Source organism: Dermacentor andersoni, chromosome 4, assembly GCF_023375885.2.
Source record: "Dermacentor andersoni chromosome 4, qqDerAnde1_hic_scaffold, whole genome shotgun sequence".
In the NCBI taxonomy this organism is placed as follows: Eukaryota; Metazoa; Arthropoda; class Arachnida; order Ixodida; family Ixodidae; genus Dermacentor; species Dermacentor andersoni.
The window spans coordinates 42,064,847-42,091,938 of NC_092817.1; the positions used below are offsets into that span (position 1 = coordinate 42,064,847).

The window sequence follows — 27,092 nt, forward strand, 5'->3', positions numbered from 1 at the left end:
GGCCCAAACATGCCAATACCTGTTTGCAATATGCGATGCAAGATAATTAGTTAAAACTTAACTAGCGAATTTTCGTCAATGAGTAGTTTAGGCACCTCAATTTCTTGTGCAGGTAATATCCGCCTCTTCGAGTGGACCAGCTCGAGCACTATAATTGCGCAATATATCTGCCACAGATTATTTTTTAAAGTTATTAAAGCTCTCTGCAGAAACACCCGGCACATCCTCAGGCCACGACTTCCGACCTATCCGTCCCCGAAGTCTGCTAAAAAAAATGAATTGTCATTTCAGTTAAGATACCAAACTGGTAGCTGTATCCATCGTAGCACGTTTTTTAAAAGTGGTGCTATAGTCTTGGGATTTTTTCTAAGCAAACGTGACTTAACCACTGATCGCCTTCAATTTCGCAATTTCTACGTGTGCCCTAATAATAAAATTAGGAAGTTAATTAGCGAATCGTTTTAATCACCGACCTGGGCTTGTCAATTTGTCGTGTAAGTTATGTCCGCCTCCCTAGATTATTTGGCTGAACACGCCAAATTGTGTTGTGTGCCCCGCGCGATTTTTTAAAGTTCTGCTCGAATTTAACACACACACACACACACACACACACACACACACACACACACACACACACACACACACACACACACACACACACACACACACATCAGGGTTGTATACACATACGTTCTAGGTTACGACAGCCCCGACAAGGAAACCAAGTAAGCACACTCCCAAAGGCACACGGCAGTTCCAACTTTCACTCTAGTACTATAACATCGTGGCAGCGACTCAGCAACTGAATTCAGCGCCCCGTGCCGGCAGAGCTGTACGAGCAAGTTCCATACGTCGAGCTGATCCTGAATACGCTACCGTGGGACACTATATAGAGCTCAAGAGTAGCCACGTATTCTGCATCAAGGTGCAAAACGTGTAAGCCGTCTAAAAACCGAAAAAATAGGAGTGAGCATGATACGCAGCGGCGAAGATGTGCCTGTGTCCCAGCTAACGTTAACCAAAGCGTTCAAAGAAAGAAAAACGAAAATCATGGTGCAAGATACGATTACAAGACCTACGGTGTTCGGTCGCCAGAGGCCTGACGACCGAATACCGTCGGAATTAAAATTGTATTTTGCACCGTGCTTTTTCAATGTTTTCTTTTTTCTTTGAACGCCGTGGCTAACTTTGGCTAGTACACCCTATACATACAGAACAAAAGGGATGCTTCAATGCAAGTGGAACGTGAGACGGGAAAGAAACGTCGAAGCAGGATCACGGCACGTTCCGTGATTCGTGACGTCTCAACAGAACGCGTGCGCGAACTAAGGCGGGACAAAGCACAGGTCGCGTGAGGTATGCAATGTAAAATGTGTTGTGAACACCGCTTTTGGCCGTGCAACAGCGGTCTAGCCGCTACCCGCGGACAACAGCGCCCTTAGGTGGCCGCTGCAGGCTTCACCTGCGTAACGGTGGTGCAGTGACGCTATGCAGCTATGCTCGTATAGGGTAGGTGTTGAAGGACACCTATACATAACAAAGTGCTGTCGCGTGCCACACTCCTCGCTTGACGGCCCGTCAAAATGCTCGAAACGTCTGCCTTTTCTCGTTTTGAATTCTTACCTCGAGAGAGAGAGAGAGAGAGAGAGACAGAGAGAGAGAACCCACAACTCCTGTATCGAAACAGCTTGCCATACCTTTGAACCTTGGACTTGACAAAGGGAACAGGTTTAAACGTCACATCGTTACCTACGTGGTAACTCGCAGACATCGTTCGCTCACCCGGTCCACATGGAGCCAGAACAGAGGCCACGCACTAAATTTAAGCCCGAGACAGCGTCATTCGTGTCTGCCCAATTACGCACAGTCGTCTGTCTTGTAGTCGTCTATCCTTTACACAAAGTCGATATGTCCATTCGCTAGCTATAGCAGGTTAACGTTGAGCTAGCTTTCTATAGCCCAATAACCATTTGCTGTCTCTGTGTGTATGTCAGCAGCGGCGGGTTTTCGAAGACGATACTCCATCGAGCTAATCAGTGGCCAACTCAGCGAAAGTTGTCAAACTCTGTTGGTCGATTTGTCGATGGGTTTGAGCGATAAATCCCTCCGAGGCTCCGGCCCGCACATCCCGATGCAGGTCGGTACCTGGCGCAGTATTCACCGCAGAGCCTAGCTGGTACGAGCAATACTTCTTCAAAGACTCGCGCGCCTCTTCTTTTTCCTTTTTCTTTTTAATGTTCCACAATGGGCTCGAACAAAAGCTGTTCCGCCGCTCCAGCGCGCGCATGCCTGCAGCTCTGCTCTTGGCAGGTTACCCATCACTATTTCCTTTTTTCTTATTCTCCCCAAGCGGGTACGCGTGGATGCACAGCCGAGAAAAAGAGACGAGGCGACCGCTGAAGCAAGCAGCGCAAATGGAGCTGGCATGGCCGAGCACCCACCTCGGCCGCAGCGGACCGAATCAGTGAGAAAAAAAACAAACGAAAAACAAGCTGAAAGAAAAGAACGAAAGACAGAAAACTCACGAGACGAGGGCGGTGCACCTGTCACTGCGATGATTTCGCAGAGTCGGCGCCCGGTCCTTACGCACTCACACTTCGAGCTACTTTTTCGCCCGCGAATCGCAGAGCCATATCAGTTTCAATTCCCTCTGCTCCGCTCCAGGACAACTCTTTGGGAGGCACGGCAAGTCGTTCGCATTGCTCGCACTTCAGGGACGAAGTACGACAGATTATTAACTACAAAAGAAAAATCGCGGAAATCGGGCGTTCATGTCATAAGCGCTGTCATGCACACTGGCGAGACCTAGTGAAAATGTCTGCGCTCGGAAGTCTGCGTTATACGACAACATGGCGCACGCGGTCGACGAGATGAGAGTAGTTAGGCTACCCACGCGGCATCTCACGCAAAGGAGCAGGGATGGGTGGAGGCGGAAGTCGGCATCAGTGGGCGCAGACCCCCCCCTATTTCTAGAGGGGCCAATCACTGAATCTGCTGTTAGGGAAAGTATTGGGGAGCCGGCATTTTCTTTGGGCTACAGCTGGCCCCTTCCAAAGAGACCGCACCAGTGTTGCGAAGATAACCCCGTTCGCTCGTTTATTACGTGGTCACCTGCGCTCCCCATTTACGCAGCGCGAGCGGCGCAAACGCGGTCGTCGCACGAGCGCCGCGCGCACACGCCACCGCAAATGGCGATGCTCTTCGCAGGCGTGTTTCCGCGCGCGCTCTCGGCAGAAGCGGAGGCGCGGTGACAAGAGAATCCCGGCAAACGCAGGCTCGGCGGCGACGGCACGCTCGCCCGCCGCCGGATGAGGCGCCGCGCCCCGCCAAGGGCGGCTGGCCGGGGCACGCCCCCTCCGCCCTGCCAGCGCGCGCGCGCGGAGACGCCCGTTGCTGTAGCCTGCCTGCCACGCCGGGCGGATACCTTCCACCCTCCCCCTTTCCTTCACCGCCACCACCAACCTCCACAGCAAGGAGCGCTACAGCACAGAGCCGCAGCTGCCACGGGCACGTGGCCAGCGTGACGCCAATAGGCGGGAGCGCGCGAGACGTGAACGTTTTGGCGAGATATACACGATATAACATTCGGCCTCATCCCACATCCGCATTTCCAACCAAGTTTTCTACAGCTCGCGTAAGGTTCAGTCAGGTTCCGAAAGTCGAAGCAGCTCAATTTTTCAAGGTGGGTCGCGGATTTGCAGGTCGCATATCGGACGCCGCATCGTGTAGTCACGTGTCTCTCGATGGCCGACTCCGCGCACCACACCGTGCGTCTCCTGCTTCGGTGCGATTGCGCGTTGCCAACTGACATATATACTACCTGTTGCACATACAACCGCATCCGACGCATTAAACAAGTTTCCAACAGGTTCGTATCAGTTTCCGACAGGTTCCAAGACTCGTGGAACAGCCATATTCCAGATGCGTAGCACGTCGTATAAGACGCCTCATTGTATAACCGTGGCGACTGTATGGAGCGGATTCCCGACGTATTCTTCCGCGTCGCTGCGCACATTTTATGCAGCGCGGTGACCGCGCACTATAATGCTGATTGAAATGTGTTTCACGCAGCCATCGATTCAAACAGAAACCCCGAGGAACGAAATACGGCCTATTTATGTCCGAACAGGGGCGTATTTCCAACGCCATGCGATGCGGCGTCGGGGCATCTATGGGATCATTTACATAGTACGATCTCCGAGACGCATCCGCGATCTCGGAGATCTGTTCGACGTAACACTAAGGCCTCGCTGCTATCAAGGCCAAAATGCGCATTTGAGCAGGCATCCGTTTTTTTCAGTAGCGCAGTAGTAAATACTGACAGCACTGGGCGACAGCTCGGATGCCGCGCAAACAAGCTTGACGACGTCTAGAGGCGACACAACGCTATAGAAATGCGCCTACGCCTTAAGTACGGTCCTTGTGGTAGCCGCTTAGCTACGGAGCTCGATTCAGGCGAAAAAGACGGCGCCAGCTGATTTGAAACCAAGAGCGCTCTGTCGAGAGCCTCAATCGCTGCATCTCGGAACTGAGGGGAGAAAAAAGATATGGCATAGTCTATGCCACCACTCCGTACAATGAAAAGGCTAACTCTAAGTCGAAGAGTCCAATTCCTGGCTTCTTCGGCAGTGAGCTTGCATTGCACTGGATCTAATGTGCACCCCCCCCCCCCACCCCACCCCTATTCTCTTCCTTTCACAGGGAGCTCGAGTGCTCTTCGCGCAAATAATTAGTAAAATTATTTCTACTCTCGGGCAATGCATACTTAACCTCCGCCTCAGTACATTTAGGGACGAATGCTGTTCCATACACACGCCTACCAGGTCTAATAGATACATAGGTTAAGAAACCGCTCTCCCTGCCTCCTGTTCCAAGATCAATTCTGTCGATGCGCTAGGAAGAAAACAGAAAAAAAAATGTAACACCTGTTTGTTTTGATTCTATCGACGTGTGTCGTACAGTACGTTCAGTGGGAGCCGCAAGAGCGCTCTCTCGATTGCGCCCCGATTAAGTGCGACGGGCGCGTGCACCCTCAGCAGCGCAGAGGACGAAGCAGAGCGGTTCCTCCTCCTCCTCTTCATCCTCGCTAGGATGTTGCGAAGTGAGAGAGAGGTGAGGGGAGCGCACAGCGGCGGCAGCGAAAGCGGCGGCGGCGGAGAAAGAAGCGCGCGCGAGGATCCGCCGAGGGCGACCCCGATTCTTGCCACGCCGAGGTTGCGCTCTCAGAGGGTCGCGTGCGAAGGGGGGTGGAAGGGAGGGAGAAGACCAGTCCGGCGCCGAGATAGTTGCGTGCAGCGTAGGCCCGAGCGAGCGCGGCTTCGTCGATCCAATCAGGGCGCGGGACGCCGCTTGCACGAACGAAACCTCTGGAATAAGAAAGCACAGCGGTGCGATGCGCCGAAGGCGCCCGGGGACCGATTGGTGCACCGCGAAATTGGTGGAACAAGTGCGCACTTGGCTCGTGAGGAGAATAACAATCCTGCCGAGTGGCGGCAAAGGGGATACCGAAAGCAACAATGACAACGAAGGCAACGGTTGAACCAATCGCTGACGACGCAGTTCCCCCCCCCCCCCCCCCCCTTTAGTTGCAAGATACAAGGAAAAGAACCGATGTTTTCGGCGGACAGAGTTGTCGGGGCGCACTACAACAGCCACGTGACAGAACGGGGAGGGAAAAAAAGGAAACAATACAGTATGATCTGCTGTTATCTGTCACCATAACACAGAAGCAGAACGCGTCAGCAAAGCTAGCGGCGACGAGAATCCGCGAGAGTCGACACAGAGGGAAGTCACTGGCGGCTAAGTCCGTCAACGAGGTGCGAACAGGCTGTCGAGTCGATCCAGTGAGAACGTCGATAGTGCTCGCAAACCGGAAGAAAGAGGTTACAGGGGGGCATGGGCCCAACTGCGCAGAACGGTACGCGGCGCTTTCCGTTTTGTGCGAGGTTGACTATATGCCGGTGCAATTCCTCCGCGACACCCGGTACTTTTCCAAGCTCAGTACTTAACACTCTCCGCTACAGTAGAAGGATGAAAGCATGTTTCTGCATGCTGCGTTGGCTCCGCCCTGGGAAATGCCATTGCCTGTGCATCCTACATACCCACATAGACGCCTCACAATGCTGCCACGGCACGAAAAAACAAAAAAAAAAGAAAGGGGAAAAAGTGCAGCGGAGGCGATCACACCCAGCAACGTAAGCCCCTCCCCCCGGTGCAGAAAGGTCCACACGCCCCGGAACCTGCTCAAGCCCGGGGCTTGCCGACTAGTCTTCGGAAACCGCATTCGTGACGGGGCTTGCCGGCGGAGCTCCGCAGCCGGTCTAACCTGGCGAAAGCGGGCCGGCACGTGAACACACACGCCGTTCCGCCCGAGCGTCTCTCGCTCGCTGGCGTATAATGGTAGGTCACCACCGTGCGCCCAACGATCCGGTGTCGTGTCACGCCGCGAAAAAGAGAGGACGAGACGCGAGAACTGCCGACGCCGCCTCGCTATTCTAGGCGTTTGTAGCGGGGAGCAATATGACCGGTGGTGTAGTTGTGGTGCACGCCTGCATGCGGAAGGCCGGGACTCATCGCTGGCGCGGCACATAGTACTGCGAAGAAGTGCACGCAGATTGCATTCATATCAGATGCGCCTGGTAACGTTTACAGCACCGAATGCGTCGTACCCGGAGCATGAAATAGCATTGTAAACAATGAAGAAAGAGAGGCACAAACACGTCGGCGGATGACTACCAAAAGTCGAATGGAAGCTTCCCGGTAGACCTGCTGAGATATACTCTGCCGGATTACTCGCTATATAGCTATATACTGGCTAATTCTGCAAGGCGCTTAAGTGCCGCGACGTCGCACTGCCTCCGTGACCGGCCCGCGTTACAAATCAGATTAAAAACTTGGCGAGGTCACACAAACCGTGTACATGGTATGCAGATCGGTCCTCCAAGTCCCTTAATCACACTGCCTTTGATATCAGCCCAGTTTACTCGGCGAGACAGCCGTACACGCAAAGTAGGGGAGACGAGCCAAAGAAAGCTTTAAAATCTCTTTTCGCATGAAAGGTTCCGCGCATAGACATAAAGGTTCCCCTGGCTCAAAGGGCACAAACGTTGCATGCATTGGGTGGAATAACTATAAACAAGTGCAGACTATTTGGCACATCCCGAGCAATATCGCAGCAGCTCGCTTAGCGCTAAATACAAGGACGGATGCTCAAAGTTAGCTAGAATGTAGAACGGGCCTGAGCAAATAGGTCTTAGTATACCGCTATGCGCGATTCACTAGGGCAATTCAGGGCCAGGGTATCGATCCACGTACTGTGCTGATTTAATTACACTGCCAGTCAGCATAACCTGCGCATGTTCCTTTCCTGCCCAGCTCACATATAGTATGTGTGAAGAAGCGCCCACGGTGACGGGAGCCGCCAAACGTTTCCGCAGTGCTGCCCCCTCTTCTCGGCGCTTTATCGGCCGCGAGGGCAGCTCCACAGCAAGTGTTCGATGGTGTCCACGCAACTACCAACGCCTCGCTCTCAGATTATCGGAGCAAAACACTGGGACTTATGGACGTCCGCCGCTGAGTCAAGAAGTCGTCCGCGCACTGGCGCAGTTTTTGAAGAGCACCGGCCCGAGTGATTGACCGTATTTAAGTTGACCTGTGCGTCCTCCTACGTAAACGTAGTGATCACTCTCTTCCTCTTTTTCCGTATCCCCCTTTACATTACTCCCAGTGCAGCTAGGGTAACTTATTGGATGCTCGTCTAGTCCCCACTTCGCTGCCCTTTCTAGTCTTTTTTCCACTTCATGGTCTCTTGCGTACTATATAGCTGCACAGCCGTCACACCCCCCGACGAGTCACTATGAGTCACCAAATCATAACATTAAGGAAAGCAAAGCCTGTGTAACTATTCGGCGCTGTTATACATTCACCAAGGCCCGTATGAAGCTTTTCCAAATTACTTGTATTTCACAGAGCTATTTGTACTCCACGGTATGTGGGACGGACGGATGGATGGATGGATGGATGGATGGATGGATGGATGGATGGATGGATGGATGGATGGATGGATGCTATGAGCGTCCCCTTTGGAACGGGGTGGTGGGTTGCGCCACCAGGCTCTTGCCTAATGCCCTACCTATGTCAAAAAAGAAAAACAAGAAAAGATAAAAATGCACAAATAATTCCCATAACCAAACTTTCTAAACACTATTGGGAACTTTGTTTTTGTAAGCCTCCGTAGTTTGTCGTTTCCGTACTTTTCTTCCACCAATCTGCCAATTGCCTCTTACTAGTCTCTACTGCGGACACGTTTACTTTCCCCCCTGCTCACGCTGAACCCAAGGGCTTCAAGAAGGCGAGAGGTGCCTAAGTCGGCCGCTGGTCAGATATCTCCACATTCTAATAAAACGTGCTCCATCGTTTCCCTATAGCTGGACGAAAGCGCCCCACTCGGCGTGCTTCAGGGAAAAGGGTGGAGGTAGGACGTACGACGCCCCTTTGATAACTCATGCGCGCGCCCACAACTAAGGAAGGTCAAGCGGTCAATTAAAATGCGTGAATTTATTTATTTATTTATTTATTTATTTATTATTGTGTGTAGATCTCGCTATTATACATGCTTGCCGATTACTTGAGCACTTTACTTTCGACAATCCGTAGTCCACGAATGTTAGCTGTTGAGCCCACTTAACCATCGGTAGCGCCTACGGAACATACATCACGTCTCTATATATTCATCACTTACGGTCGGAGAACAACAACAACGACGATGACGACGAGGCAACAGAGACGACGAGTGCGTCTCCAAAAGACTGCTGGCGAACAATAAAAAAAGTAAATATACATGAGCCTACCCGTTCTCTGTAGCTGACCACAGTGCGGGGACAGCGTCGGTATACTCGTGGCATGACCGGGAGCGACTTCTATAGATACGCCGTCGAGGTTCCAGCGGATATAGCAGCGCCACAAAGTACAATGCAGTTCTGACGGCGCTTCGCGGGGAGCGCCGTCTGTTTTAGAAAGCGCGCTACTTTTATTTTTCTTGGTGAACAGCAGCTTGTCTTTAATTGCACTCTCCATAATACCCATGCTCGAGCGCGCTGACGGGGTAAAGATGTGCACCAGATTAATGCCCTCTGCTCAATCCGTATAATAGACGTATAGCTGCGGCCTCGCCTGCGTTGAGGCTTACGCGAAAAAAACGCCCACTCGCATTAGGGCGAGGCAAATCAGATCTAATCTGTAGCGAGGTACGTACGCCTGCTAGTTTGCAGAAGGTATCAACAATGTGGGCACAAGAACCGCTTACACCGCGAGATTAGGTTACGCTGGCGCGTTTATAGTTATTCATGACACCATTAGAGTGCTCTTGCTTATAGAGTGCCTTTTCAGACGCTACGATGTGAGCTATCTCGGCATGGCGAGCAGACGTGGCGCAGTGTCCAAACCAACGTTTTGGATACCGTTTTGACCGCTTGTGACAATTTATATTATTTAGAAGGGCTTCTTCCGGTGACCTCTCTGACGGCTCCAGACAGAGCAGTATTTGTGAAGTTTCGAAATAGATCGTCGCCGCACCGAGCAGCTCGCGTCGAGATTCTTCCGGCATTCCGTAGCTCCTGAGAGGGACTATCATCCTCACCCTTTTGATCCTCGCAGTACCAGCAAGTGCTACAGAACAAAACGATCGAACGAACAAAACGAGGGGGGGGGGGGGGGGGCTCTTGCCTCTAGCGCACCGGCTTCAAAACCAGTAGGGGAGGGGGGGGGGGACAGTCATAGCCCGCAGCAAATAAAGGTCCGTCGGATACGGACGATTCTCTCGACCCGATTCACAACATAGCACACAAATCACGGAATTACTGACCCTCGCGGCTACTGCCACCGTCTCGTTATCACGTCGATTCGTCGTCTCGAGCTGTGCCGTAGTGCTTTTATCGATTTACCTTTGGACCACAAGCCTCGACAGCTGTCTCGTGTGATGTAAAGGGCAGGGTTTGAAAAGTGGAAAGCCCTCCTTACTGATATAAGAGAACGTTTCGTGAAATTCCAGCCCCGATTGCCTCGAAGCATGAGCGTCATGGTGCTACCATCACCGGCGTCAAGGTGCCAACGGGAGCGCACGGGCCACTTCCGCCCGCCAAGCAATGTGACGAGCCCCGTCGCCCTGGCAAGGCCGCTGCACGCAACTGTCGCGACGGCGGCGGCCGCTTGCGGGGCTCAGTGCCCCGCGGCGCTCAGAGTCCGGCGCACGCTATGGCAAGAGCGCGCAGCCCGGCCAGGCGGCGACACGCCGCTGGTCACGAGCGCGTCAGCGCCCATTAGGTGCCCTGTCAGCCGCCCCAAGCGCGTGCAGTCGTCCCCCCCCCCCCCCCCTCCCCCCCCCCTCCTCCTCCTCCAGTGCCGCGGCGCATCGGGCGCAGCAGCTCCTCTTCCTGCTTTCGTTGTTTCTGTTGCCGCTGCTCTTTCCCTGCCCAGTTCTTCTTCATCATCATCTTGTTCTTTTTGTGCGTGTCGCGGCGCTTTCGAATTCCGCGCGGAAAACGTCCGTCAGAATACACGCCAGAATATACTCCCCCCCCCCCCCCCCCCCTCCCTTCCCTTGTACCTCCAACTACCGCTCCGTGGCCCCTCTCACTCTTTCGAGACCACCATCTCCGGCCGCTAGCAACCTGTTGGAACCCTGCATGCAGTGACCGTGCTGCTGCCGCTGCAGACACCGCGGAGAGCGTGCGTTTTTTCAGATTTAGCGCGCGCGCAGCCGGGTGGCCCCGCGAGGCCCCGCCCCCTTTCTCAGTTTCCTCACGTCCCCCCTCCAGTTGAACCTTCGAAAGACACTTTCTCAAAGCTTTCTTTTTTAAAGAAAAAAGAAAGAAAAAGAAAGAGAATAGCAGCTGCGAGATATATATTTTTTCTTTCCTTTTCTTTTCATTAGCTGTACATAGAAGGTGATGCTGCCTGTAGATGGCGCCGGCTACCTCTCCTCTCTGAAGTGATCATTGCGCTCAGAAGGATTAAGATGATGGAAGGAAGTAACGAAGCAACGATTAGAAAAAAATACAGTAGTGTCAGTATTACCAGAAATGCTCGTCTACTTAGATTTATTCAGGTGCACGTTAATGAACCCCAGGCGGTCAAAATTAATCCGGAGTCCACCAAGCAGCAGCGTATTATAATCAGATCGTGGTATCTCCAAATAAACCTCCAAAATCCAATTAATTAAGAACAGTAATATCAGCCATTGGGTCTGAGGTGCACGTATACGGAACAAACGTACCTCGCAGTTCACAAAACAGAAATGTTCCTGGGCACGTACAAACGTCATGCAAATCAAATACTTCTGCACGGAGTATTTGATTCAAGCATTTGACATTCGATTTCTTCGAATATTCAGTTCATAGTTGACTGTATGGGGCCTAATACGAAGCTTGCCTGCCGTTGTAAAAGGTCTACGCATATGGTCTGTCGGCCGATACGAGTGCCCGTTACGAGTGAACCAGGAACTGCAATGACTTTTTTTACTTTTGTGGTTGCCCAGTTGCATGAACCGCCAACGGAATTGTCTGTAGTGAAAAAAACGTGTCAGACTGCCTCCCCCCATTCCTTTTTTTCTCTTTAGCTACTACATGTTGTCTGAGTTTCTTTTTATACTTTTACAAGAAAAAAGAAATGTTCGTCATCCCACGCGATATTCGAAATACGCATTTCTGGAACATTCGTATTAGATCCTAGCACCAATATGATTTCACGCGAAAACAACCCTGGTATATATGCTACTACGGTATATCATGGTATACCATGGCGTATACTACCATGATATATCATAGCTGAAACGCGTGTGATGGGGTCCCCTCAACAATAGACAATGTACAGGTTCATAAATAAATGGGCATAGTAGATGCAGAAATAGCGCAAGCGACAGTATTTGTTAGCAACATTTCCATTCTACAAAGAGATCACTCAAACAAGCAGACGACATATGACGGTGCTGACCCTTCTCTTGTTCATTGTTCACCGCTTCGAACAATATTTGCAAACTAACTTTTGCAAACTTGGCCTCATCTATTAACCTATTTTCCGGGAAATTTTACGTCGATAAAGTTAAACAAGAAAACGTCGCTCTTTTTTTTTTCTTTCTCTCTCTTTTTGCACTGAATATGACGGCAGTGCCAACGCATCCTCGTGACGTCACACTACGAATTTACGGCCATCTTAACAGTGCTGTCACTGCGCGGCATAAAATCGACGCGCCGAAAATGACTCGGAAATGCATTACATCCCGTCGCCATTTTTACGTCCCCACATCACCGGACAAGTTTAACAAGATTCCAGACTAGACAAGTTCCTCATTCTAAGCATGCGTGAGTGGCTTTATCGACGACTATATATATATATATATATATATATAAAGGCAATGACGATGCTCCGGAAAGGTGCGTGAAACGCGCGCAACACAGCGATAGCGATTACAGCTTCGCACAACAGAGTCCTTGGTGCAACTGCGACGACAACTACATCGCACGCTCTATTATCGAGTGCCGACATCCCGCCACATGCTTGCATTCTGCGGATAGCATTTAAAAGAAACAGTTCGAGAAGGAGAGAGTGATAAGCAGAAGAGGATTATACGAGCAACAGAAGCGGTCAACGCTTCTAACGTAGTATGCCCCTAATGTATGTATCGACTAGACAAACCCGACGTGCAATTTGCATGCTTATCGTCGGCAGCCGTGTTAACAGAGCGAGGGCTACGGGAAAGGCCTATGGAGAGAGAGAGAGAGAGCACGAAGGCTCTGCGGATGGGAGACGGTCGAACGCGCCTATTCGAGAACGCGTTTCAGTTGCGGCGTGGACTTAGCACCGTGGAAAGGTGAGCGCCCACCGAGGCTGTTGCCGCAGCGGCCATGCGCTGCCGCGAGCGCTATCCAGCAGGACGTCGTACGTCTCCACGGCTCCAGTTCCTCTCATCAGCTACCACACAGGTGCCGTTCGAGAGAAAGGACGCAGTGGCTGTAGTGTACACGTAAAGGCCGGTGGCATTCTTTCTTCTTCTTTTTTTTTTAAGCGAAGCTTTCTTTGCTTACTTTCCCGGGTTTGGCACGGCTGCGTGGATGTAGTTTGGGTCGGTCGCTATATGCGTGTAAACAATAATGATCGACGATACGCGTTTTCATTTCGCTATATATCGAGTCAAAGAATTTGAGACAGAAATCACCGCGCCGACTGGCAATGGGTCAGTGCCGTCAACGCCTTTGCAGAGTGAAGGGCGCTATGGGAACGCTGGCATGATGAGCGGCATCGGAGCCAGGAGACGAGAACGAACGCGCGAGAAGTGGCACACGGGCGTTCGCGCGGTTACGGCGAGGAGCGTTGATGCTCGACCCAGGAGCGGGCGCCTAAGAGGCACGTGCGCTCTAAAATCTAGTTCAACGAATGACGATATGAACACTGCATGGTGATGACACATCATCACTATCGCTATCTCGACGGATATATTTCTGGATATATATATATACCAAGGTTATATGTAAGCAGAATGAAAGTGCCAGCGAACTGGCTTATAAAGGGTATCCCAGCTAACTTAAGGCAAGCTCTTAAAGGAGAGAGAGAGAGCGAGAGAGAGAGACGGTACAAGAAAATAAGAGCTACGGTGTACAGTCGCCATACCTCTGACGACCGGAACATCGCAGGTCGCATAATTGTATCTTACACTGTGTTTTCTAAATCGTCTAAATCTAATTAACCGCTTTACTGAATCTTAGCTTCAAATACAGGCTCCTACATGTGCACTGAACCTACTTCACTTTTTTAGCAGCACAAAATCGTTGAAGTTAAATCCCTATAGATCACGGTGACGTTACTGACACCATGCGAGTGTCTTGAATGACAGCCTCTGAATGGAGGAGTATTTTGCCAAATCATGTAATTATTTTAAAAAAAGTTGCGGTAATTAACCCTTCAGTGATGGATCGTAGATGGTTAAATAAGTAGTTTGGAGCCCGTCCTCGAGACTCAGCGAAAAAAATGCAATCACCGCAGACGGCGCGCATTTATTATTTGATCGCGAAGGTGTGCGCAGTTACTGTATGGCCACCAAAACTGCCTTTCCAAATTTTGTACGATAATGCATGACCGCGTATGCATCCGCGTATGCACCCAAGAGCCCCGAGTTTGCAAACGAACTGCTTAGTCGTTTCGAATGCGCCCAGCGTCACATCCGCACGGAGAGAGTGCGGCTGCCCGCAGGGCCCAGCGGAGCTGATCAAGACTGCGCACCTAACCCCTCCAAGCAAGCGCCTTCGCATCAAGCGCAGCGACCCAGTTCGCCCACCACGCTGTTTCTCAACTTTCCGTAGCGCGCGAGATTGCAGCAATCGCAACGTAATAACGTGGTCTAACTCACAGGGATGCCTCCTTGATGCTTTGCAGGATGGCGCCCGTCGTCCGGCAAGCCAGGATCTCCTCCGGTAGACTGCCTGCTCAAAAGAGAGACGAAACGCGTCAGCACCGTGTATGTATGTATGTATGTATGTATGTATGTATGTATGTATGTGTGTGTGTGTGTGTGTGTGTGTGTGTGTGTGTGTGTGTGTGTGTGTGTGTGTGTGTGTGTGTGTGTGTGTGTGTGTGTGTATGTATGTATGTATGTATGTATGTATGTATGTATGTATGTATGTATGTATGTATGTATAATCATGCAATCGCCATTTCCCAATGGCATGCGGATAAATAGGTAAATACCCCGAATTACATGACGGCGCACTCGCCATTTGCTTAAAAAGAAAGAAAAAAGAAAGAAAGTAAGAAAGCAAAAATGCGATGCTAAGTGGAACACGCCTCGTTTACAGCGTAACGAAGGCACAAGTTTTACGGAAAGTTATTATCAAAAGCGGCGAAATCAAACCAGCGATCACTGCACAACCACACACCGGGTGATTATATATATATATATATATATAACTGCGCAGAAAACATCAGCAATGATTGTCAAAAGCGAATAGTAGAAACCGTCTAAAGAATTCCGTTCTCTTTATTAAAGGAATGATGCGCTTGACGGCGTATATTTGTTCCGGCGAGTATATTTATACAGATTTCATTGTTTCATTGCGCAATTCTGTAGCGGATAGAGCCGTCAGCCAGTATATTTGTAGCACGTACGCCTCACAGAGCTACATTAATGTCGCCGAACGCGACCCACGACTGGGTCGCGCGAAGGCGTCCTTCTGCATCGGCGCCTTTGTATATCGGTCGTGAAAGCTGTGAAAGTTCGACTCCCGTCAACCAACCGCTAACCCCGAAGACGGCCGAGAGAGCCAAAGAAAGCCATTCGGTTCAATAAAAAGCGAGGAGAAAGGAATCGACAGATTCTATAGGTGTATCATGTTACCGTGTGTACACGTGTCATGACGGCTGGCGCTGAATCGTTAAGCGTGTATTGCCTCAGTAAACTTGAATAACACCAAAGCTACCAATCAGGCTTGATGACAGAAATGACCAAAAACCCTGAGCCCGCGCGGCTCTTGCCGCAGCCATCTGGTGTAAGGACTGGGTGGCGCTCATGCATACTATATCAAAAATGTGAGAATGCGCACCTTTGTAAACGTTACCGTGTTTAGAGCGTATAGAGGCGAGGACGTTGCACAGATAGACAGGAAACGTGGCGAGGTCAGCCGGGGCATGCATGCACGTGCGGTTCGCTACCTGCCACAGAGGGAAGGGCGCAGCGGACGAGAAAACAAAGAAAAAAAGCGACAGAAGCGACGCTGCACGCGTTGCAAGCACGCACGACTGCGCGCAGCACGACTATATTCAGGCGGCGAGGCTTTTCGCCGGCTTTCTAAATTGTAGCAACAGTCGAGTTACTTTCTGTTTCTGCGAGAAGTGCGTGCTTGGGTAGTGCCCAAGAATACTCTTCTTCTTCTTCTTCTTCTTTTTAGTACAGAGGCTCAAGGCGTATAAAGCGGGAGAAAAGGTTCGGGTAGGCTAAGCTGCACGTGATGGCTGAAGCGAGATTAGTACGTAGAACGTTCTAGGAAAGGCCTTACCATTAGCCCTTTCCGTCGGGTTCAAGCTGCGCATGCGCGCTGTTTGAACTATTGTTTGGTTCTCCCTTGCAGTGACTGATCGTGTTGCGCGTATCTGCACTGCTTAGCTGAATTCTGCGCAATGCCTACTGTTGCTGAGCTGAACAAAAACGTTCTTGCGCATGAAGCCAGACTCGACGAGTGTCGTGATGATTTGGTTGACGCTATCTTTAACGAGTTCATCGTCAAAGCTATCTGGTGAGAACTTCTCTGACATAAAAAAAAAAAAAAAGTCAGATGAATGAGCTGGTAGTTAGCACCGATCACATGAATGACCTCGTCGAAAGCTTGCGACAGCATAACGCTTCTCTGATTGCGGAGAGAACAAGGCATTAAAAGCGCAAAATGCGGCGCTATCTCTTAAAGTGGCGCAAATGGAGCAATGCTCACGGATTAACAACGTCGAGATCAAGGGAACCCCGGTAACGGAAGAGGAAGACTGCGCAGCAGTCATGCAAACAATATAGGTGCTAGGATTGATTGCAAACTAGCACCCTCTGATCTTGACGTTGTTCGCCGTGTCGCGACCGTGAAAGCTGGTACAAAAAATCTGCTTGCTCGCTTCTGCTCCCGGGCTAAAAGAAGGCGATTTCGTGAGCAAGGCTCGGAAGGCTAAACTGTGCCTAGAAGACATCGGATTGTCTGAATCCGCCAATAGCCCTGTCTACATTAACGACCACCTCACACCCGAAAACAAGGCACTTTTTTTTTCTCGGGCACTCTCCCTAAAAAGACGATGAACTGGAAGTTATTATGGACTGACAACTGTCAAATCAAAGCCAGAAGGACTACAGAGAGCAAGGTGCTCTGCGTCATTTGCGAAGCTGACCTATCCACGTTCAATTTGAAATTCTCCCTCTGTTGTAATAATGTCCACCCCCTTATGGCTACCTACTTCTAAATAGACCAACTCAACAGCTTTCTTTCGCCTGTCTCCCGCTCTGCTATTCATATTAATGCAAGAAGCATCCGTAAACATTTTAACGGCGTACAGCATCTTCTTTTCTCGGCTCTTGACAATCCTTTTTCACTTATCAGTATCTCCGAAATATGGCTTTGCGACGACGACAAAAATCTGTTTTGTCTCCCTTCATACAAGTCTGACTACTCGCATAGAGCAAGCAGGAATCATGGAGGTGTAGCTATTTTTATCAATTCGAACACATACTATAAACGATGACATGACAGTGAGTTAAACGTAAATGACTGCGAAAGTGTCTGGGTACAATTTAACCATGCACGATTTTCTTAAACTGGACAACAAGAGCTTCATCTTCGCATGCATTTATCGTTCCCCATCCTCGTCGGTCATTAATTTCTGCGAAGCTCTCCACAAAGCATTACATTAGCTCTTGATCATGCAAATGTATTGATTCTGGGTGATTTCAACATTAATTTACTTGACCTCTCTTCCCCTACTTCTCTGAATTATTCCAGTGTTGTTCAGTGTTTTGGATACGAATGTTTAATCTCCCTTCCCACTCGCTGCATTAATGGTGGAAGCACCCTGATTGATCATGCACTTTCTAATCTATCACCAGCACCGCATACAGGGGTCCTTAATGTCGACACCACTGATCATTACCCAATTTTTCTGCGCGTCAACTTTAACGCTACTCCAACCCACAAATCCTTCACCAGGCATGTTGCAGACAAGGAATCGTTCATTGACGCTGTTATGCGCACTGACTTGTCCTCAGCAATACCCTCATGTGATCCACAAATTGCCTATTCGGAGTTTTCATCCATCTTTTTGTCCCCCATTCAGTCATACGCAGGTTTGTAAATGTAAAAAAGTAAACGCTATAGTCCTCACAACCCTTGGTTTACTGAAAAATTATTGAAAGAGCTGAGAGCCAAAGAGAACCTTTATAGAAAAACAAAACGGACGCATTTTAACTTAAAACTACTTGCGCGTTACAAAAAAAAAAAATGCAAAACTCTTACATTACGACCGTAAAATGCAAGATGTGGGCTCAAGTGTTAAGCAAGAATGGGAAATCGTTAACTCATTCCTGAACAGGAACGAAAGGCAGTCTAGCGTAACTACTATTCAGTATAACAACGATACGTATGACAGCCCGTTAGAGGTTGCTGAGGCCTTCAGTAACTTCTTTTTCCACACTCATGTCATCCCCAGTGCTGACTATCATTTGTTCCCCTTTCCCGTTTGCCACAATCTTTCTTCTTATTTCCGAAAATATCTCTTGAAGCCCAGATGTTATTAGCAACCTGAAAACAAGTGCTGGTCTTGATGGTATTCGCCCCACCCACGTAATGATTGCGCATGCTGTTTCTGATATTCTGGCAACCATCATCAACCTAGCTTTCAAATCTGACATCTTTCCTGCAGAACCGAAAAGTGGCATTCCCGTTTTCAAAAAATAGGTGACTACAGGCTAATATCCAACTATCGACCCATTTGCATATTACCTTTCTTTTTCAGTAAAATATTCGAAAAATTACTTGAAATTCGCCTTACGAAATACATCAATAACTTTCAGATTCTACCACCTTCCCAATTTCGTTTTCGTGAAGCATTTTCCACTGACATCGCTTTGTTATCTTTAACCGAAATGCTGAAGAGAGCAATTGATGGGTTTGTATTTGTATTTGTAGATTTCACCAAAGCATTCGGCACTATCAACCACCACATTCCTTTTATGTAGCTTGACGCGATAGGCATAGCTAGTCCCACATTCTCATTAATAAAAAGTTACTTACAAGAAGTCAGGTTGTTAGTCTGTTAGGCTATAAGTCTAGACCTTAAGTAACAAATATAGGAGTACCCCCAAGGCTTTATTATCGGCTCACTTCTTCTCATCATTTATATAAGTGACCTGCCAACTTCGCTTACTACTTCAGCATGCTTACTTTATGCAGATGACACAACAACTGTTAACACTGATAAATGCCTCCAATCTCTGACACAGAAACCTGGCAAGCTTGGCGGCTTGGTGCTTCCATAATAAATTGCAAATTATGCTCACTAAAACGAGGTTCGTAGTCTTTCACTCTCACCAACGTGTAAATAATTATATCCCACCAGTATTTTAAAATCATTTTGCAATTGAAGCAGAAGAAACGGCTACGTTATTGCGAATTCAACTTGACCGTCACTTGAAATTTCACTCGCATGTTGCTTACCCGCGAAGAAAAATGGCTTATGGCATACGTGTTTTAATTCAATCCTGTTACATACTTTTTCAGCCCACATTACGTTCGTTATACTACGCTTTTATTCATTCCCATATTAATTACTGCATCACATCTTGGGGCAATGCCTACAGTAGCCACCTTGCCTCTTTTTAAACTTTACGAAATCAATCCATTAGAATACTTACCCATAGTACCAATCGCAGTGACGCGAAAGCACCCTTACATGCCAACAATATTCTAACGGTTGATAACCCTTTCAAATACAAGCTAGGTATATTATTATTCAAGCAAACCAACAATCAACTTCCTCTGTTCATCATCCCTCAATCCAACCTAGTGAATACTAACTTGACAAGGTTTGCACATGATCACAATTTTATTTTGCCTTCAGTTCATACCAACTATGGCAAAGAAACGGCATGCTTCACCGGAATCCGTCTCTGGCATACCATACCACCGGCAATCAAAATCTCTCAATCAACTGGCAAATTAAAAAAAAGAACTGAAAACTTTCCTCACACCCATGCTATATTCTGCATAATTGTGATTACTTTCTTTTACTTCTTCTTGTTCTCCCGCTCCCTATCATACCTACCTGTCCACAAGCTTTTGTTGATGAAGCATCTCATCAGGGGGTGTTTTACATTGCCAAAAACAGACGTGACTTCTTTATGTTTTCTTTTTTTCATTTATTTTTAGTATTTTCACACTGTAACCATCCGACAACTGCTTAGGAGTGTTGAATTACCTTTGTTTTTTACCCTGTATAATTGCGGCTTTTGGTGCTTTTGTTTGCTGTTCATTGTTTCTTTCTTTGCCTGCGATGTATTTTATTGCTTGTGTTCACTACTGCTGTTTGCTTCTTTAATTAATTTTTCTACACTCACTACCATAGCACGTCCCGATTCAGTCTCTGATTGTGGGACCTCCTTCTGTATGCACAGATCTTGTAATTAATTTAACGCCTAAATAAAACCACTTCTCACTCTGACTCTGCTGCCAACTGTTTCGGGTGGCATAACGGTGTAGCGCGGTAACGCTGCGCCGTACAACATGCCGATGAGCGCAACCGTACGCGAGGCCCGCGTACATTGAAATGAATATCTGAAAATTAAAATGTTAGCAGCAACTGACCTCCTTCCGGTGCTCCGGATAACTCTGAACAACAGCAGCGGCGCCGGTTACCCAACGTTCGAGGCGGCTTCACTGTGGATGCGCGGAGGGGGGGCGAGGAGGGAAGAAGAAAAGGGGGCGGTCTCGGGGACGATCTTACATTTCGTTCATCGAAATGCGGCAGTTGTGGCAGCGCTGGTGGAAGTAGATGCGAGCTTCACGACCCGGGAAGGAGGATCGGTAGCGCCGAAGAAGAGAAGTGGGTCCGCGCCGCAGGGCCGTTGCCCCCCCGCCGCCCACGCACCCCCCCCCCCCCCTTCATGCTTCCAACCCAGGCGGTCGCACCGAGGAAGGACGAGAGCAGCAGCAGCACTGCGCGCGAGAAGCGCGCCAATTTGCCGCGGCCCATATCGCACAGTCACGACCCCCACCGGGTGCGTGACTGGGAGGGGAGGACGGGGTGGCCCCGCCGGGCACAAGACGCGCGCCCCCTCCACCGCACTCGCTCACGCACGAACACCTGCCCGGCCGCCCCGCTCCGCCTCTCGAAGCGCGTCGTGGTCGGCCCGAAACCCTGCCCGCACGCGGCTCTCGCCGCTCTTCGTGGCCGCGGCACTGAAAGCGGGAAGAGCGAGAGGTCGCACCCCGCCGCACACTCGCTCGGCTACAGCGTGCGTTCGACAGGATGCCGAGCGGCACTGTCCGCAGGCGGGGCGAGGGCCCTTTCCTACAATGTTCTTTTTCTCGTACTTTGGTTTCTTTCTCATCTCTCTCTTGCTTTTTTGAGAGAGCGCTCTGCGCACTGCAGGGGAATAAGGGCAGGCGAAGCATAGCAGCAAGTGAAAGAGCAGCGATGAGCGCGGCGTTAACGAATGATATCGTCATCGCCATCAGGCCATCGCAAAGTCGACCAATGTCTCTCCCAGCCAACTCTGGAGTTAACCAAGTCCTGTGTCGGCGAATTCACTAAATTTTTCGTGCGCGAAGGCTGTATAAGAACGAACTCCGACCTATCGCTGAAACAAAACTGTTACGAGCGAGAGGATCTGCACTGGGTTCTCGCTAGATCTGTTTTCGCCAGATCACCGAATGTAAGCAACTCTCACTGGGATCGGTCAGGATGTTTGGGCGGGGCCACATGAAAAACGTAGAGGGTTCACTCCTACTGGCGCGGAAGAGCACAGGTGTCAGCGCAGAGAAGGACTGTTGCGGATCCCACGCTCGCGGTGGTTTCAAGCGGCATATGTAACTGCAGACTTAGGCCGCGGACAGATGGTGATATGACTTAGCTTATGGCGTTTTTCAATGGTCTATTCGGAGCAGGATTTCTTGCTCCGCGGCAACTAATCCGAATTTCACTGGTCGATCTGGGGCGGGTTCGCGCGTTCCACTGGTCGTTTCGGATCAACTCGCTCCGCGCCGGATCGCTCTCACTTGCTCTGCCGCCGAGGCGCGGATTCGGGCGGAAATAGCTCGCGTCACTTCCGTCTTCAAACGAAATCGGTACCCAGTTGGTACGCACAACATTGTGTTGCTTCGCAAAATGGCTGCGTTCGGCGCTGCTGCAGAGCTCGCGTTTAGCGATGAGAGCTCGGATGACAGCGATTACGAGGTGACGCAGGTGCTGTACGAAGCCTTCTATGCACGTTATCCATGCGCAATCCTTGCGGGCGCGACATGGAAATGACGGACTCTGCGACTACCGCGGTCAAATTACGCACGGGGGACGGCGAGTTTGGTTGCCGTGGAAACGTACAGAGCGGAAGTCGGGCATGGTTTCCGGAACCGGTTTGTGCGGCGTGTACGCAGACTTCCTGTGTGATCCGCCGCGGAGCGTTTTTGCGCTCCGCTGGCCGATTCGGATTTGTGAAACCCGAGCGCTCGCTCGAGGATTTCGGCGGCCGCTCCAGATCGACCAGTGAAAAACGCCACTAGTGAGACCAAACCGCGCCGCGGGCAGCTAACTTGTCGGCGGCACACCATTCCGTTCGTTGTGATTCGGTGCCGAAAAGCTACGCCACCTGCTTTACCCGCATAACGAAACGGTCGTTTGGTTCCACTTTGTTAACCTACGTTCAGCAGACGCCTTTCAGCGGACCAGGGCACATTAGAAAGGGAAGAGGACAGAGCAACGCACAGGAAAGGAACGCTGCACCCTTCTCCATCGCTCTCTCTCTCTCTCTCTTCACTGATAAGGGAAAAGGGCACCGAAGGGGAAAAGTGCTTCTCCCGCAGCGTACTTACATCACCTTCCTCCCACTTCCTCCACCCTGAGCCACGCTCCCGCTTCTCTCCCCAATTCGGGAGAGGCTGTAGAGTCGCTGGCCGCGGTGGGCTGCCCTTCCGCGCGGCAGTGCAAGGCCGGCCGGAGGCGCGCAGCATGTGGCGAACGTCGGCGGCCAAGGAGAGCGAGGCGCATCGCACACTGCTGCCCGCTGGCATAACAACGCGCGCCGCACTCCTCCTCCGCGGAAGAAGACGACAGCGGCCCGCCGGTGCTCGTACGCGCGCGCGCGCGCACTCGTTGGCCGACCCACTTCACAGCCTGCGCCGTCTCATTACGCGCCCCGACAATTCCGCGCGCGAGAGAGACCCAAAGCGGCGGCGATCCGGCAGCGACGAGACGCCTGCACGCCTATTACGGCGCCCGGTGCTTCGTGGGAGAAGAGAGACCACTTTAGTTTCGCTTGATGGCCGCCGCCGTGTCGAAAACGCTGAGCAGTTTATATGAACGCGCTCTCATCGCTGAAAGCGGCGAAGCTAAACTGGCCCGCTCGTGCCGTGCCCAAACACGTCTGCGGGAATGGTCCGCCGCTGGCAAATTAGCAGTGATGGGTGCGTAGTGGTATGTAGCAGAGAGCTCTTACTCTAGCAAGCCAAGAAGGCGGTACCCAGGTCTTAATCAAGATTCACGAGGTCCTGAGATAGTCCCAAGCATGCACCTGGGCTGTCAGTACCAGAACGCTTCAACGCGAAAGGTTTCGGGTTAATGAAATAATTCACAATGATCATAAGAGGATTTATGCGGGTTTTACATGTGGTCCGGCCAACAGATCATATTGGATCGTTTGACGTGGAGGTTAAGATAAATTGGGTATGAATTCTTTCTTAATGGCACTTTGAGAAGACATTGTTCCACTCCACTATATGTATCCCAGAAATAAGTAAAGAAAGGGGGCAAGTACGGCGCAGGGTTGCCGCGCTTAATGTGAAGCGATGCTATTATGCGTTGGTGGGAAAGCGTAACTAAAACGTCAGTTAAACAAAAGTTAAAATACCGAGCGTCAACGCCAGTTCGATAATATTTGGTTTAGTTTGATCACATACCCTCAAGTGGTGAATTGGACGGCACAATTCGAGCCCCGCTTGGCATTTGTTACCCTATGAGAACAGCTACAAACTACCGATGTAGTTTATGGGGAACCGATACGTTCGAAAGCTTCAGGTCCGAAGGAGGATGCGATACGAGTGAATTATTTTTCTTTCTTTTTATGTGAGATCAAACAGTGCAGTTGTGGCCGTTTCCTGGCGACAGCTACTTACTTTCACTAATTAGATTAAGACTATATTGATTCTTGCATTAGATAATACTTAAATAAAACAGAAGAAAATGTTATGACACTAAGGTTGGAAGTTCCCGTCTAAAATTTTCAGCAGAAACGAAGTCAATGGATGCGTAAACATACACGTGCCTCACGCCGACACATTAATAGGACCCTCGCGATTATGCACAGTGATCTGAAGCCAATATTCGATACATACGGGAGCGCTTTCAAGGAAGCGTTGAATAGCTCTGATTGCTTCGTGATGCAGTTCTTTTGATGCACATGCACCTAATTAACACTTTGGCATGTAAAAAAAAAAAAGCCGATGTGGGTAAAGTATGCGGCCGAAGTTCTTATTCGAGGCGTTGTCTATGTGTAATGTGCTTGGGGTAGACAACGAGTAGGCGGCATAAGTCACGTCGTCGTGGCCGCACGAACACGGAGGTTACACACGCTTAAAATGAGTGACCTATGTTTGAATCGTGTCAGAGCGACTCGAAAGAGAGAATATGAAGGAAGGGGAGAGAGAGGGGGGATCTAAATATCAAAGGGTAGAGAGGTCCTGCCCCGAGAAAAGTGTGCCTTCGACTCGCCACCGGCGTTCCCAGAGAATTAAGTGTGGGAGCGACAAGGAGGAGAGGTGATGGATGTTGATGATGATGGAAGCGCTATAGTGCAACCAGTTAGACACACAGCGTTATATGCGCGCACACAGCCCACGGCGATGCCACGACTGTGCTCTCGCAGGGCGAGATCTACCACCGTGCGATGGCGATGAGAACAATTGTCGACAGTGAGTGATCCAAGGGATGCAGCACGCTGCGTGGTTGCACATTTCATCGCGAGCCGGTGCTCTTGTGCGGGCAAACAAAAATTCACTGAGAGTCGAAACTGCGCTACAGAACATTTTAATCCGGTGCCGTCAACGGGAAGCGCTCAACGTGGTCTCTCGAAGGCGTGTCTGCTAGAGACGACGACGTCTAAGATTGAACTTGACGATTGCTGTGCGATACTGACGCTACGATTTCAAAGCGATTTAAACGCAGAAACCAGGGCGCCTGAGAGACGCGCAAATTCCCACTAGAAGTGTATGTCAACAAGAGTTCGGATGCTCAGAAAGTAGAAGCGAGAGAAAGAAAGAAGCAGAATCTCTCTAGGTCCGAGCGCGCAGCACAGAAATTTCGACATATACATTACTGCGTAGACCTGACAACACAAACAGCGCAGTACATCTTAGTGCGCGCGCGCGTGTGTGTGTGTGTGTGTGTGTGTGTGTGTGTGTGTGTGTGTGTGTGTGTGTGTGTGTGTGTGTGTGTGTGTGTGTGTGTGTGTGTGTGTGTGTGTGTGCGCGCGCGTGTGTGTGTGTGTGTGTGTGTGTGTGTGTGTGTGTGTGTGTGTGTGTGTGTGTGTGTGTGTGTGTGTGTGTGTGTGTGTGTGTGTGTGTGTGTGTGTGTGTGTGTGTGTGTGTGTGTGTGTGTGTGTGTGTGTGTGTGTGTGTGTGTGTGTGTGTGTGTGTGTGTGTGTGTGTGTTTGCGGTTAGGTTGCGACGCAATTCGTTATCCCGACTGTTTATAGAGGCAAATATAAAGGGTCATATACCGCCTCGCTCGCAGCCATCCGTGAAACCTGCAGGCGCGTTATTGATATTGTGAGCGCAATATCTAAACTTCATTCGCACGTGCCTCATCCTACGGTCCCGTCATCGCATCATCATCCTAACGTCTGCGGACCTGAGCGCGGCCCTGCGTACTCTACACACACTCACCGGCCAACGTAGGTGACGTCCGAGGCAGGTCGCTGGGGGCCTCCAACCTCCGCGCCGCCGCCGCCGAGGTGTACAGGGCCAGTGCCAGATCTGCGTGAAAGGGATGCGCAGGATAGGAATCAGCGAGGAGACGGAAAGCTCGGACATTACTCCGCACGAGTGGGTCACAAAGCGTCACGCCGCGCTCCGACCGTGCAGAGGCCAGAGACGCGCACTTCCTTGGTGTACGAACGATTAAACGTTGGAGAATCTGCTGACTATATAGAGGAAGTGCTCGGAAACAAGAGAGTGGCAATGGAGCTTATACAAGGAACTCCCCGTTATTGCTGTCTTGCGGCTGCTGCATTTTGCCTAAAGGAAAGATTTGCCGTGTGTGCTTTTCCGTGCGGTAATACGCCGTGGCTATAAATCCAAGAAAAGTAATACGCACACGAACATGCAGGCTGCTGCTCCTCGGTGAGGATGCAGCGTGCATTGTCTGGTTGAAGAGGAGGAGGTTGCTCGGTCCGCCTTTGGGTTTCTCACGACCACTTAAATAAAGCCGCGTATTATATAACTGTGTCTGGTAGCCAGCGACTCATCTGTGCTATAAAATATATGCTATTTAATAAACACTGCATGGAGAGGTTTGCCTGGAGGCACGCCTACCATATGATAAACAGTCCAGAAGAAAACGATTGGAAATTAAATGATACGCACAGGGCACACCACCGGGATGCTACACACACACACACACACTCACACCCACACACACACACACACGAGAAAAACAGCACGCGACACGCAAACAAAGTATACCCTGTTCCTAGCGTCTCACAGGCAAGCAAAAAAAAAGCGCCTTCGCAGCGGGATACGCACAGACGGCCCTAGTCCATGGTCCAGGTACGTCTTGCAGCTCAAGGTATTGCCTCTGAAGTTATTCGATGTGGACACTGCCCTGGTCCTTTGGAATGCGAAGAGATTGCACGCAGAGAAGAGTGCTGTCCATAGATCCTATACCCTTCGGCGCACGTCTGCATAGGGCAAGGAGTCGAACTCGCGACCTCGAGAGGCGAACACAATGGTCCCCTCGCCTCTCCAGCCAGTCCGAAGGAGCGCGCTTCGAGGAAGGAAGGGGGCCACGAGGAGCGCGTCTCTCTTGCGCGCCCATCGGAGCCGGCCGCGTTGCAGCGAGCAGCGGGCGGGCGAGCGAGCGGCGGCGGCCCTAATCAAATCTCGCCCCCCGTGCCCTCCCCTCCCAGATCCTGTTCTAATCCTGGGGCTCCGAACAAAACGGGTCAGGGGTCAGCGCTGACCTCTGACGTGAGAGCCGCCGCGGCATGACCTCCTTTCCGCGCGTCCGACGCTAGCGCTCGAGGAAGAATGGCTCCCGCGTGAGCGGGGCACACCGGCCGCCGCCGTCTGTGCGTGCGTGCGCGCGAGCGCGCTCAC

The 27,092-nt window shown here is 50.5% G+C and overlaps 1 protein-coding gene across 2 annotated transcripts in view; it reads right to left on the reverse strand.

Annotated features, from left to right (window-relative positions):
* LOC126537012 (uncharacterized) overlaps positions 1–27,092 on the reverse strand; it is a 157,349-nt gene that overhangs the window by 49,617 nt on the left and 80,640 nt on the right. For both annotated transcript variants that reach the window (XM_050184110.3, XM_072287803.1), the window contains exons 4-5: positions 25,662–25,751; positions 14,399–14,471 (exon numbers count right to left, since the gene is read on the reverse strand). In XM_050184110.3, coding sequence (XP_050040067.1) covers positions 14,399–14,471; positions 25,662–25,751 — 163 coding nt within the window. The remainder of the gene's footprint in view (positions 1–14,398; positions 14,472–25,661; positions 25,752–27,092) is intronic.